Source organism: Canis lupus, chromosome 19 (assembly GCF_048164855.1).
Source record: "Canis lupus baileyi chromosome 19, mCanLup2.hap1, whole genome shotgun sequence".
In the NCBI taxonomy this organism is placed as follows: Eukaryota; Metazoa; Chordata; class Mammalia; order Carnivora; family Canidae; genus Canis; species Canis lupus.
In genome coordinates this window covers 3,939,677-3,953,838 of record NC_132856.1, presented here as the reverse complement: position 1 = coordinate 3,953,838, position 14,162 = coordinate 3,939,677, and the positions used below count along the sequence as shown (strand labels likewise).

Below are 14,162 nucleotides of genomic sequence, written 5' to 3'. Positions count from 1 at the left end.
TGCCAGGAGCCTCGTGCTCTTGTCAGGGAGCCCTGCGAGAAACAGGGAGCCAGGGGGGAACAGCTCCACAGGTAGCTAAACTAGGGGCGGGGAACACCTCTCACAGGGAGGTCAGGGGTCCCTTGTGAGGTGACACCTGGGTGGAGAGAAGGAGCCACCAGGGCAAGGGCCGGCAGAAGGGGTGCCTGGCAGACAAGACAGGTGGGCCTGAGGCCCGAGAGGCCTGCGCGGGGTGACAGCAGCCTGGGAGGGGCCGTGGAGGGTTAAGGAGGGAGAGGAGGGACAAGGTGGGAGGGCCCCGCCCCACTTCCTGCAGGGCTGCAAGTACTGGGGAGGGGAGCAGCTCTGACTGGCAGGCAGCGGACAGCCCCGGGGGTTGGGGTGTTGGAGAGCTCGTGATGGCCCCCTGGCCCTGGGAGACCAACTCCCCAGGAGGAGACCCGACTCTCCGAGCCCCTGCTGCCCCGCACGGTGACTCCCGATGACACCTGTCCCTCCCTCCCTCTCCTGCTGGTGTTTCCTGGGACCATCCCCCAGTGAACCACCCCCCGAAGGCCAAGGTCACTGTGCGGCCTGTAGGCCAGGCCAGCGTGGCCAGAAACAGTAAGAACAGCAGTGAGGGGGCCAGCTCCAGGGGGTGTGCTCCCGGCCAGGCCCCATGGAGGCCCCATGGACTAACCCATTCAGTCCCCAGTGGCCACAAGCACATGAGTGAGGGGCACCTGGCATGTGGGTTAGGTGCTATGCCATGTGCTGGGGACGGCAATGAACAAACCCACAGAAACTTCCGTCTCTGGAGCTCACGTTCATGCGGAAGAGTGGACAAGTAAGGTGAATCAGCAAGATATTGGGTGCGTGAAATCATCAGTAGGGAGAACACTAAAGCAAGGAGGGATGGGGCATCTAGGGGTGACTCTTACTGGGTTACCCAGACAGGGCCTTGCTGAGCAGGGGGAGGGAGCAGGCTGACTGGCATCAGAGGGAACGGCAGGGGCAAAGGCCCTGTGGTGGGAGGCCAGGGGAGGGGAGCAGTGGGGGGTGGGGAGGGTCATAGGACAGTAGATCCAGGAGGTCATAGGCAGGTGTGTAGGCTTTACCCTGCAGGAGGTGGGGGCCCCGGGAGGGTTTTCCACAGGAGAGAGGCTTATGACAGGTACTCCGGCTGGTGCAGAAGCAGGCTGCAGGAGCTTGGGCAGAGCAGGGGCCAGTGAGAGGGGCTGGCATCTGTGTGAGCCACCAGGCTGGCATAGGTGAGGAGAGCCTGGCTCTGGGTGGATGCCGAAGCCGACTCCCACTGCCACGGAGGGTGCGAGCCAGGGGGCCACAGGGGCTGCTAGTGCCATCACCAGCTTTGGGATAGGAACACAAGTAACTCAAGGACACGGCTAGGAAGTGGCACAAATTGCTATTTTTATATGAAATCTGCATTGGAAAATGGTGGTGATAAACATTTGAAAAATGTGAGGGCCTATGGAACAGACAGGAGCCCGCGCCCTGCACTGCAGCATGTGCTCTGGCATGGCCAGGTCTCAGAGGGCGATGGGCAGCCCTGGGAATCCCTCCTGGTCCCCGGCTGATTTTCCCTGCACCCTGCTGGGCTCTGCTGAGGGAGGCAGGAAGAGCAGGCTGGAGGCACATCCCAGGGTAGGGGATGGTTGTCTGCAGTGCTGGGGAGGGTGGGGAGGAGGAGGGACCTGCCCAAGGCCCCGCCGAGATGGGATTACTGGCCATGGGAAAAGACCCCTAGAGGGGGCAGGACTGGGACTCACAGAGACACATGGGCATACATGGGCTCCTGTATGTCTGCAAGGGCCTGGGACCCAGGGCACGTCCCAGACTGGCAAGAGCCACTGCTGACTGATCCTGCCCACGTGCACGTTATGACTCATAAACAGAAACCCAACTGCAACATAACGAGAGGGGAAGCTTCAGGCACAGCTGGATCCAGGTGCTCAGCTGAGGCCTTCAGGAATCTTCCTCAGTGTAGATGTCAATCCTTTGTGGTATAAACTTCACTCCGTTCATGGTGACAGGATGGTGATAACAGCTTCAAGTTAATATCAACCAACTCAGCAACCCCAGCCGGAAGACAGGGCCTTATTCCTAAGGCCCAGAAAAAGAAACCAGTGAAATGTCCAGCCCTGCCACCCCTCGGATTTTGGAGGTGTGGAGCAGATTGGAGGAACCCTGCCCGGGGTCCTGGAACCACTGAGACCTGTGACCTGCTGAGGGACCACTCCCTCCCCGAGTCTGCCCCTTGCCCCACCGTGAAGTAAGAACAGCCCCAGGGCACAGAGAATAAGGACAACAAGAAGTAGGGATTGCCCGGGGCGGGGGGTGGGTGGGTTGGCAATGGCACCATCTGGGAAGGACGTGGGCCCTGGGTCCCTTCACACCTGGTGTCAAGAGGCTCCCAGGGGACCCTCTGGGCCAGAGCAGGAAGGGGGGCTGGGTGCGGGGCTAGAGGTCTCCCAGCCAGCAGAGCTCACTCCAGGGGCTGATGCTGCGCTCCCCAGAGGGCCTGACTAAACTACCCTCCCCCAGCACCCCTGAGCCAGGCCTTGGCCTCCAGGGGCCCAGATGGCTCCCTCCAGGCTGTTCTACCTTGGACATGTCACCTGGCCTGTCTGGGCCTCCATCAACTAGGGAAATGAAGGTGAGCATCCCCACCTCGTAGGGTGTCATGAGAGAAAGCATGTTGCACACCCGACCATGCCCACCTCACTCTGTAGCCACCCCAGCTTCCAGAACTCTTTTCTTGGCTGGATCGCCGCTCTTCTAGGGGCAAGCTGTGGTTGGAAGAATGAGCAGTAGGCGCGCAGGGTGGGATGGGCGCTCCGGGCAGGTGCATGGCAGGAGCAAAGGCATGGTGGAGGCAATAGGACGTGGTGCTGGGACCCCTGATGGGAGCTGCCTCGGCTGCGGTGGGGGCGGTGAGCGGGCATGGGAGGCAAGGGCAGGAGGTCCTGCAGGGCCACCACAGGCGGCCCCCCACCTCCGGGTCAGGGTCCCCCGGCCACCGCCCTGTGTACAGCAGCGGCTGGGGTGCCTGGGGGGCACTGCCTCCCGGGACGACGGTGGGCTGGGCCCGGAGCAGCAGCCTCAGTATTTCCACCCGGGATGTGGGCACCCCCAGGACTAGGCCTCTTTCCACTACCTTCCGGCCACCGGGAGATGCTTGTCTGTTTTATCAGTGGCACCCCGTGACTCGGACAACCGTCTCTCCTTATCAGCAGCCCACCTGACTGTCGATAGGGGTGACAGTCGCCCCACTGCCCGCGTGTTCGTGTGTGCACCCAGACCCTCAGCTCCCAGGGCCCTGCACCAGGACCAGCTATGCCCTGGGACCCAGGCTGGGCGTGTCGTGAGTTGGCAGCGGCCATGTCCCCCACGGGGGCCGCTTCCCTGTGCTGGGAGGTGAGGCAGAGGACCAAATCCTTCCCCTGCCTCAGTGTCCCCTCTGTGAAGGAAGTCCGGGAAGCCGGGGTCCCTAAAGCTGCTTCTTGCCTTCTGCCCCAGCCAGAAGCCAGGGAGCAGCAGGGCCAGGACACCACCTCTGAGCCTGGCCCCCTGTTCCAGCACCAGCGTCCCGGCCATCGGCAGCCACCTGTGAGGGGAGCCCCAGTGCTGAGGCCAAGGCCTGGACCACGCAGGGACCCCCCGCGAGATGGAGCAGGGGCCACGCCGAGCCCAGATGTGCTTGGGCCACACCCGGGGAAGGCTGTGCAGCCAGGCTGCGGGGACGCCCGAGGGCCCGGTGGCCGGCGGGCCGTGGCCCCTCTGCCCTGCCAGATACCAAGAACCAGCGAGATGTCGCCGATTGGTGCTATCACCTGTGCCATCGTCCAGCCCCCCCTCTGATGAGGCGGTGAATTGCTTCACCTCACAGCATCCCCATTACACAACAGTCTTGCCTGGTGCTCGCCCTCGGCCGCCTGCGCCCAGAGGCGTCCGGCCCCCTGTGCCCCTGTGTTGGGACCTGCCTGAGGCCCTTGGCCAGCCACCCCCCCTCCCGGTTTTCCTCCTCCCTCCTCTGTCTTCCTTCTGGGCTCCCCTGTCCCCCGCCCCCTGCTCAAGGGCTGTGGAGGGCACACTCTGAGGTCCACACCCAGCTCCTCAAGGAGTCTTCCCCAAAGTGGCCCTGCTGCTGGTTCCCGGGTGGTGACCCCACAGAGGCTGGCCAGGCATCCTGGGTCCCCTCCTCCCGGCTCCCTCACGCACCCAAGCAGTGCGGAGGCCAGCTCATTGCCAACCTGCCCCCTCCTCCCCATCTCTACTGAGTCCCCGCCCCAGCCCCTCACCTGGCCTCCTACGGCCCCCAGGTCCTGGCCAATGGCCTCATGCGGCCTTCCCCGCAGGGATCTGAGCAGGGCCCTTGTGATACTGGTGGAGGTGGAGGTCCTGGGTGTGGGTGAGGTTAGTGGCTCCACGATGACAGTCCAGGGGCAGCGTAAGGAACTGTCGTGGGAGGTCCTGCTTGGGTCGGGAGCTGGATGGGTCAGGTCTGGCTTCTGTGGCTTGGTCTGGACTCCAGTTATGGAACCCTTGGGAGACGTGGGCTTCTAAGGCTCCCCTTGGAGCTCTGGGGGAAGGCCTGGCTCCTGCACCCCACCTGGCCTGCCCCCCACCTGCCTTTCTAGATCTGAGCCCAGAGACTCTCAGAGCCCTGTTACCCTTGGAGGCAACGTAAAAGATGGGGTGAGGAGGGGCGTTCAGAGGGTGCAGTGTGGGGGACACAGAAGGGTGTAATCACGACTAGGGGCTAGTCGGTGGGGAGACACTGGGGTGGATGGTGCAGGGAGAAAGGACTCATGGAGAAGGTGACTTGAATTGCACTGGTGACCATAGCAGGCTAGGGCCACTGAGCTGCGCTCCCCAGCCGCTCCAACCACCCGCCCAGCAGGGTCTGTGCTCCCCTCCAGGCCTCCAGGTGTGGCAGGTGGGCCAAGGGAACTGGGCCAGAGAGAGGGATGTGGAGACCTGGAGACACAGGCGGTGCTGGAGGGAGCAGGGGACACGGGCAGGGAGGCAGGGTGTGTGTGTGGAGAGCACCCTCACTGGCCACCTTCTGGGGACAGGGAGCCATCAGGACCCACCCTGGGGAGGGAGCGTGGGTGCGCAGGAGAGCAGAGGCTTGGCCCTGCAGAACAGGATGGCCACAAGCCCTGTCTGCTGGGGACTGTGCTGGAAGCCTGGAGGCTGGGGGCTGAGTCCATGGGGTGACCCCAGAGGGCCCAGGCAGGTGGCTGAACCTGGCCCCTTACCCCAGCCTCCCCAGGTCAGCCTGGGCTCCCAGTTGGCCTTTATCTGGAGCCCCAGCTGTGGCCACGGGAAGTGGCCGTTTCTCTCCTCTGCTGTCTCCCTGCCAGACCCGGTGGCGATGATAACATGGGAGGGTGCGTGTGTGGGGTTGAGCAATATCTCGTGGGATGGGGGGGCGCACGGAGGTTCAGGGTGTGTGACCTCTGCTGAGGCACAGGGGTCAGGGCTCCCCAGCTGGGCTTAGGGGAGGGGGGACAGGGATGTGGGGCCCAGGCTGCCCCCAGCGCACCACATCCAGGGAGTGCTGGACTGGGACCCTGGGCTGGCCCACAGGAGGTGCTCCACAAATGTGGGCCTCTTCCCAAATCCATGCTTGTTACCAGCTTCCATCCCCCTACACGGAATCCCCAAACCTTCCCAGAACCCTCTTCTTCCTCCCAGCCTCAGCCTGCACGGCCCCCTCCCCTGCTCCTCCACCAGCCACAACCAAAACCAGCCCTGGGAGTCGCCCTGCGACCCTGTGGTCTCTGCCCCTGACCTTCAGCACAGGAGTGTCCAGAACCGGCATGAAGCTGGGGCCCGCGGGCTCTCTTGAAACCCCAATCTGATGCACTCTCTCCGCCTACACCCTTCCAGATGGCTGGCAGCAGCCTTCAAGGCCCCCACCCCCACCCCATGGGCCTCCACAGATACCCCCTTTACTTGCCCTGCCCCCAGCACTGGTGCTCAGCAAGGGAATGGGGCTCGGACAGACAGGGGTGCCCAGGGGTGGGGTCAGCTGCTCCCCAAGGGGGCATGAGCACCTTCCCCTTCCCCTCCCCCAGCTGCCACCGATGCTGCCTGCAATCAAGACCCGGTGCTTGGCTGAGCTCCACTAATTAATGGCATGACTCTGTTATCAGCCAAGTGCTAATTACTCTTTTTAATCGGGGCTGCCTCTGTGGAGGCTCCTGGAGGCCCGCAGAGGCTGGGATGGGGGTGGGGGTGGGGGGCGGGGGGAGCCCGGGAGCCATGACCTCATCCCTCCTCACACAGGCCCTATCAAGTGCTCTCCTAGGGCCCCTCCTCCAGCTGTGCCCTCTGCTGGACGGCACCCCTCCTCCTCCTGGCGAACTCCTACTCTCCCTTCAAGACCTTGCCCGGGGGCCCCTCAGTGCGGCCCCTTCTCACCCGTCATGGCCACGCAGGCAGGCTTGGCACTACTAGGAGCTGAGACGTTGTGAGCAGGACCGGCCTTGGTCTCCAGAAGGGGGCTTGGAAATGCTAAACCCCAGGTAAAGGCGGAGGAGGCGGGGAAGGCCTGAGGCCTGGATCAACCAGAGGGTGAGCTGGCAGTGAAGGGGCCTGGCTCAACTTGAGGGGGACTCTGGACCACGGAATGGCGGCACTGAGTCCCCTTCCCGTCCCACCAGGTCCTGGGGCCTGGGCCCCAGTGACTTGCAAGGCCTTGTGGCCCAAGAGACAAGCTGGCCCTGGACACACGTGTCACGCCCTGTACACCCACTGGACCCGATGCCCTCTCCCCTCCACTCCCACGCGCACACTGGAGGTCCTCGGCCGGCCGGACTGCCCTCCTTGAGCCCACAGACACGCACACCCAGTACGGGCAGACAGACACCTGGAACACAGACGCACACACAGACACGGGCAGGGCAGGCCTGGGACAACAGAAGCTGCCCCTTCTCCTGCCCGGGGCCCCCAGGGCTTCCCGTTTACGAGACTTTATCTATCAAAAATATATTAACCCAGAAGCCTGTTTCCATCAGAGTCTCGATTCCAGGGACATTTCCAGATAAGCCTTATCTCATTGCTGGTGCATTAGCCCCGCCGGCCCGGGGCCTGCCAACCACGGCTGCCCCTCCTGCCCGGCCGGTGGCAGGACGCCTGCCCACGGCTCCATTCCGGGTGGGCAGTGGGGGGAGTCGAGCGGGGCATGGCTGCCCCCTGCCCCCCGCCCCACCCAGGCCAGCGCCCCGGAGGCACTCTTTCCAAGGACACATCCAAGGGACGAGGCGGTCTCTGGAGCCCTCCGGAGCCTGGGTTCGGGTCCTGGCCCTGAGGTGACGGCTCGGGTCGGCTGTGCCCGTCGCTGCCCCTCCCACAGCTCCGAGGGAGGCGATGCTTCCCGGGCCACTCCCACACGTGGAGGCGGGGTGCGGTGGGCACGCGCTGCGGGGGTGCTCTGGCCTCCAGCCTGGCCGCCTCTCCCTCACGGGCCGGGCCCAGGGCGGCTCACGGGCACTCGGGCTTCCCCTGGTGCCAGCCTGACGAGGCCCGTCCCCACAGGCCGGGGCCCTGAGGCTTTGGGAGTCACACAGCAGGCGGCTCCCCTGCCCGGAGTCCCTTCCTCCCGGGGGCCCGAGGGGCGCTGTGCGCAGGCGGCTGGGAGGCAGGGAGGAAGGTGCGGGGCACACGGGGCGGTCACGGACGTTCCGGCAGAACGGCTGGCGTGGCGCAGGGCTGGGCCCTGGGGCCGAGACCGTGCCTGCCGCTCCCACCTCGGGGCGTGGGCAGGGTGATGGGCTGCAGTGTGCCCCGTGCCCATGGAGCGGCTGCTGCGTTCTCGTATCACACACGGGGACACTGAGGCAGAGGTTGGGGGGCTTGTCCAAGCTCACACATCAGAGGGGCGGGCTGAACCCAGGCAGTGGCTGGAGTCCACCCTGTCTCCCCCTCCCCCATGATGTGGCCCCGGGGCTAGCTCCTGCTGAGTGAGCCCCCTCTATGCCTGCTGGGGGGTGCAGGGGCTCTGCTGGGGCACATGGCCCTTCATTTGGCGAGAGGAACAGTGATGTGCCCAAAGGCTCTCTCCATCTCAACTTGCTGGAACCTCCAGAGGAGGGGGTCAGCCTCACACCTCTCGGTCAGGGAGGACCCGGCCTGGCTGGGGGGTACCCAGCAGCTCTGGCCTCAATTCTCTACACACTGAGGAGGGAGGTTCCTCATCTAAGATGCAAGACCTGAGGCGATCCCAGCTCCTCCCAGCTGTGTCCACTCCAAAGGGCTGCGTAGCCATGGGAAGTGGCCAGCCTGGGACCACTGCCCTGAAGCCCTCGCTGGGAGACCTAGCTCTCTGCCTCCCTGGTGTGATGGTCTGTAGGACAGCAGTGGGGGTGTGTCAGAGGGGCCCTGGAGCCTGGTCTGCAGACACATGGGGGCCAGGCAAGAAGTGCCCCTGCTGATACTGGAGGTGTCCCCTCGGGCGGTGGCAGTGAGGCTCCAAGAGGTGAAGGGACAGTTTGCTGGAAGCACCTAGCTTTCCCTGTACCCATCCCCTTCCAGTTCATTCCCACCCCAGGGGGAAGAGGGGACTGGGCCTGGACTCTTTCTGCCTACCCAGCCCTCGGCTGTCACTCTGGACCGCAAGCCCCGGCCCAGCCTCACGTCTGGGTCCCTGTGAGGGCCAGCCGCTCTCACACCCCCTTGAAGCACGAGGGGCTGTGTCCAGGCCTGGCACCTAGGACAGCACGTTCTGCATGCCACCTCCTTCCTCTCTGCCCTCAGCTCCAGGACTTAACCACTCCAAGTCCTTGGATGGCCACTGCCCCGTTAATATTTTTGATCCCACTTTTGCAAAGGCAGCCTCTGCATCTGTCTGGAGGTCAAATAAAGGAGTGTTTGGACATCTGTAGGATGTACAGATTCTCCATCATTCAGCTGGTTTTGCCACCTCACCCTTTTCTGAGTATACACAGCTCCGGCTGAGGGGTACAGCTGCCTGTGTGGCAGGGGTGAGAGGCGAGGGTAGGGCTTCTTGGGCTTTAGAGGGGGCGTGCTCCTGGTCCCTGCCCTCACCTCCACAGCTTGGGGAGGGTAGGCCCGACACCCAAGGCCGGACGCCTCCACCCCAGACGTAGGACCTACCTCCCACTTGCCTCTGCCCTGATGCCCTGGCTGGGCACTCGCGGCTCCCCAGCACTCCAGGGGTGCCCTTCCTGGCAGAGCTCTCGCTGGCCATGGCTGTCTAGAGAACCCCCTGGACTCAGGCCCCTGGGCTCTGGTCCCTCCCCTGAACCCTGCCGATTCCAGATACGCCCCTTGGGCACAGGCTGGCCTGCTCCCCGGTGAAGTCATAGAGTCCAGCAGACCAGGCCGGCACCATGGGACATTTATTTACAGCTGGGAAGTGCCAGGCCACCTGGGGCACGGTGTGGATGGGCCCTCATAGGGCTGCCAGCTCAGTGGCTGGAAACATTGGCCACCAGCCCGTGGGAGGGTGCCGGCACTGGTGCCGCTCCCACTGTAGCCCCGGGCTCCTTGCCAGGCCTGGGAGCCTGCGTCTGCAGGGTCATGGGGAGGGACATACTGCAAGAGGTCGAGGCACATCTGGGGCCTGGGCAAGGGGTCCTGGGGGAGGTCACTGGGACACTCAGGGAGACTGGACCATGCGCTTGTGGGTGTCAAAGACATAACGCTTGAAAGACAGGCTGAGGGCCACGTGTTGTGCAGGCTCGGGCCGCTCGGCCACCTCCTCCTGCTTGGCTGCTTCCCCTCGGCCAGCTCGGCCCCGCTTCTTGAGGGTGGGCGTCAGGATCCTCTTGGACTCGGGGCCGAGGCCACCTGCAAGGCACAGGAGAGCCTGTTACTCCGTCCACTCACTGCCCTGCACGGGCACTCACTCCCATTGACTCATCTCCGAATCTCCTCACCGCAGCTCAGCAACACCCTCACACCCTCCTAGGCTGAGCCAGGACCCAGGTGCCACCCTGGGCTCACCCGCTTCTCCCCCCTCACCCGCTTCTCTTCCCCTCACCCGAGGCCTATGGTCCACTTTTACATCCCGGCCCCTACTCCACCGTGCTAGATTGTGTCAAAGGCCTGTCCAGCTTGGAGCTCAGCTCCCCATCTCTGTCTCCTGGGCCCCCGCCCACCATTCACTCTGCACTAGGGCTCCTATGGAGATCAGCCCCACACTTGGTGGCCCTGTCCCTCTCCTGCTGTTTCCCAGAACACTCATGTTAAAACATACACAGTGAAGCTTGACTTGGGGACTCCCTGGGGCTGGTGCTTCCCAATTGCCCCTGGAGACCCACTCTCTACTCCTCTGTATGCCGGGGAGGCTGACCTCTGCAGAGGGCATGTGGGCTCCTGTGCCCTCTGGCTTCTGGTTGGGTTCAGCCAATGAGAGCCCCAGTGGACAGATGGTGGGCAGAGAGAGCAGCTGGGATGTTGAGTCCTGCTCCCTAAGGCTGTCACTCCTGTTGGGGATCCTTCTCCCTGGGCTTTCATACATGCTGTCCCTCCAGCCCCAAGCAGGGTGGGAACAGCCCCCACTGCTTTCCACCATGTCTCACTGGCACCTTTATTTTTATTTTTTTTTATTATTTATTATTTTTTCTTAACTGGCACCTTTAAATGACAGCCTTCTGTCACTCCCTCCACCATGCACTGTATGCAGACTTCATATTCACCCTCTCCAGCCAAATGATTGAGTGGAAACCAGTTTCCTGTTGACACCCTAAGGCCAACCCCAACTCTTCCATTACGTTTGTGCTGTCCCTGCAGCCTGGAGGAGCACGTGACCATTCCTGGCTTCCCTGTTGTCACACATATCAGCCTCTGCATATGCTGTTCTCTCTGCCTGAACACCCTTCCCCACCTTGCCAGTGGAAGAAGTTCCACTCATCCTGGAGGACCAGGCTGCAATCCTTGAATATCAGGCTTTCTCTGGGGCTTGTCTTTATGAGGAAACTGCTTGGTAGCAGCATGGTGCAGCCTCTTTGTAGGCTGCTGGCCAGGGTGAGTGCTTGGCTGCTTCAAACATAGTGGTGGAGGCTCTGCCTCCCTCAAGGCTGTGACCAGGCCTCAGACTAGCTCTGCACCCTGAAAGGCTGCTCACAACCCTGCTGGGGGAACCTGGTGGGAGCAAGGTGGCAGGGCTGTGGCGCGGGTGAGCTGAGGGGGCAGTGAGACTTGCATGGGGCAAGGAGGCCCAGTGGGCAGCAATAACTACTGGGAGAGCTGGGAACACGGCATTCATTCCCTGACGAGGGGCAAGTAAGTGTGGAGATCCAATGATCTTGCCAAAAGAGGGACCTGGCAGGTCTGCATCCACCTACTTACTTCTATAATGCACAGAAGGACTGCACTGGACAGTGGACCTAGAAGCTGGGTGTCCAAAGTTGGTGGGAAGTTGGGGGGCAGGCACCAGGCAGGGGGCTTCCCTCCCAGCATGCCCTGCTACACCCCGGTCTACCAGCACCTCAGGGGCCTCCTCCTTTGCCCCACCCAGCTGGGTGCTAGCAGCTGTCTCCTTGAGAAGAGAAGCCAGACATGACACTCTGGTGTCAAGCTTTGCTTGACATGCCTCAACCAGGTGGGGAGCTCTGGGTGGCAGGGGCATGTGGATTATTCTTCTCAGACCAAGCACTTTTGCGTGTTTGCTGAAGCAGCCCCTTCATCTTACAGTTGAGGAAATGGAGCCCCAAAGAGGGCACGGACTCACTCCAGGCCCCACAGTGAGTCAGGAAGCGCGAGGTTTTGAACTCTGGACTTGCACCTGATGGCAAATGCAGGTTACTGCCCCCCAGCCCATCACCTGGCGGGGGCCCACCTTTGGCTGGCTCTGGAAAACGGTTCTGCGGGGGAACACAGGCTGTGAGAGCGTCCCGGGTGTTTAGAAGCGTGACCAGCTGGCTGCTTTAAGGGACACTGTAGAGTCTGCCAGGGATAGCTCTGCTTCCTGTTAAGAGAGACTCAGTCTCCCTGTCCACAGGTAGGGGTGAGACTGCTGGCCTCTCAAAAACCCAGGAAGGTTGGGACCAGCAGCTGATGCGACAGGGCTCTGGGATACCAGGGGCCTGCAGGACCTTTACCGAGGGGAATCGTCCTCTGCCTGGGCAGCACGGTGTCTGGTGGCAAGCTCCACACCCAGCTGGTCTGTGCACCTCCTGGGAGGGGGCGTGGGAATGGCCCTGGGCCAGGGCCCCAAGCTAGCTCGAGGCCTGCAGGTATATGCCTCCCTCAATCGGCACCCCGGCCTTCCTTCTGCAAACAGAGAAGGTGGCTGGCACCAGACCCTGACAAATGGCATGGGCAGCCTGTCTCCCTCTGGTGCCAGGAGGTCTGATGGCTGCAGAGGTGCAGGGCTCCCCGGCGTCTGTGCTGGGCTGGGGAGACAGGCGTGGCCCAATCGGCGGTCCATCTCGCCCAGGCTGGCTCTCGTTACACACAGTGCATACCTCACAGGGCCCAAAGCAGGCAGAGCCAGAAAAATCTCTCTGGCACTGGTGAAGATGCGGCCATTTAATTGGTCTTCTGAGATGGTCAGTCTCATTTCCCTCTGCTCCATTTGGGGGTGGCCTGGACACAATGCCCAGAAAGCCTCCCCAATAGGTGAAGCTGTGGATTTGTGGCAAATGTCATTGGGAGCTGCTTTGTTAACAGTGGCCTTTCTCTCTTAGCCAGACAGCAGTTGGAGGGAAAGGAAGGGCAGTTCAGGATGCCGGTGGTCGGAGCTGTTGCCCACCCCAAGCTTCTCCCTACCTACCCCTGCATCGTTCCCTGGAAAACATTCACACAACACTCCTGGACTGTAGACAATGGAGGTGAATATGCAGATCACGGACTTTACGAGTCTGAGAAGGGGCAGGGAGGAAACAAGCCAGCAAGATAATTCAGATAGCCACCAAGACGATCAAGGAAACAAAACTGCCGTGTCACCAGGAGGGGAGGGCAGCCAGGTCGCATGTGCCCAGGGCAGGCTTTTCTGATGAAGAGCTCCAAACGGGAGCCAGATGACAGGGAGATCCTGGGCAAGGGTCTGCAAGCAAAGGGAGTCTGAGTGCCAAGTCTTGGAATGAGCATCACGATGCTTGAGTGCCGATGAGGACATGTGGCCACATGCTAGTAGGGCTGCAGGGTGACTGCAGCTTACCATGTCCATATAATGCATTCTGCGTACCATGCTCTTTGAGTACCCAAACCAGGGAGGGTCCCAGAGACCTCTGGGGACTCAGAGTGGTGAGGGAGGCCGCCAAATGCCAACTATCCATCTGCCTGGGACCCACCAGGACTCCTGACACTTCCTGTAGGCCTCAGGGACATCATCCTGTGCTTGTGGAGCTACCACCCTCTCTTCGGGGCCTGTCTCTGAAGCACCCCTTGGTAGGCCACATGGGTCAGGTACCCATGTGTGGCCCCATCTGGGATGGCCCCCGACGTGGGGAGTGTGTTTGGAGCCCCTGGACTCTGACTCCTGCATCGCTCTCCTCCTACCCGACCTGGCCTGTATTGCGTCTCTGAACCGTTCCCCTCACCCCAACACATCAGGTGCATTCCCACCTCGGCGCCTTGGCATTCACTGGTTCCTCTGCTGGAAGATCTGCCCCAGAAGTTCCAATGGCCCCCAGGTCCACCTCCTTCTAATCACTGTGCAAATGTCACCTCTTGGTGAGGCCTTCCTGATTACCTTCTCCCCTTCTGCCCTGACCCCTCCTACCCAGCTCTGTTTTTTTCCAATAGCTATGATTACCTCCCAACATAACGCTGTAATTTCCTCTTTCTTCTGTCCTCTGCCCCTGCTAAAATACAGGTTCTACCACAGCAGGGATTTTGTCTCTCCGTGCACTGCTGGAAGCCCAGTACCTAGAGCGATCCCTGGCTCAGAGAGGGCCTCAAAGAATACCACCGAACGAATCAGCACTGGATAGGACCCTGCTGGACAAGCATTGGCTACTAAGCTCCCTCAATGGCACCGTGTGGACCCAGCCCCTTCCAGGGGTTCAGTCCTAACCAGGCACCTGAAGTTTGTCCACACAGATGTTGCCATGTACGCAGGCACTTAACCTTCACAGCACAGTGTGGAAGACACTGAGGCCTAGGCCAGTAACTGGCCCCAGGTCACATAGGTCTGGAGAGACAGAGCAGGACTTGTTGAGGCTACCCGGTTCCAAGGTCTG

At 62.0% G+C, this 14,162-nt stretch overlaps 1 protein-coding gene across 9 annotated transcripts in view; it reads right to left on the bottom strand.

Moving 5' to 3' along the window:
* Positions 1 to 9,353: 9,353 nt before the first annotated feature.
* EEFSEC (eukaryotic elongation factor, selenocysteine-tRNA specific) overlaps positions 9,354 to 14,162 on the bottom strand; it is a 266,019-nt gene continuing 261,210 nt past the window's right edge. For 7 of the 9 annotated variants that reach the window (XM_072784897.1, XM_072784891.1, XM_072784893.1 and 4 more), the window contains one exon: positions 9,354 to 9,822. In XM_072784897.1, coding sequence (XP_072640998.1) covers positions 9,663 to 9,822 — 160 coding nt within the window. In that variant the 3' untranslated portion in view covers positions 9,354 to 9,662. The remainder of the gene's footprint in view (positions 9,823 to 14,162) is intronic. The other 2 variants (XM_072784892.1, XM_072784900.1) reach the window with 1 other exon arrangement.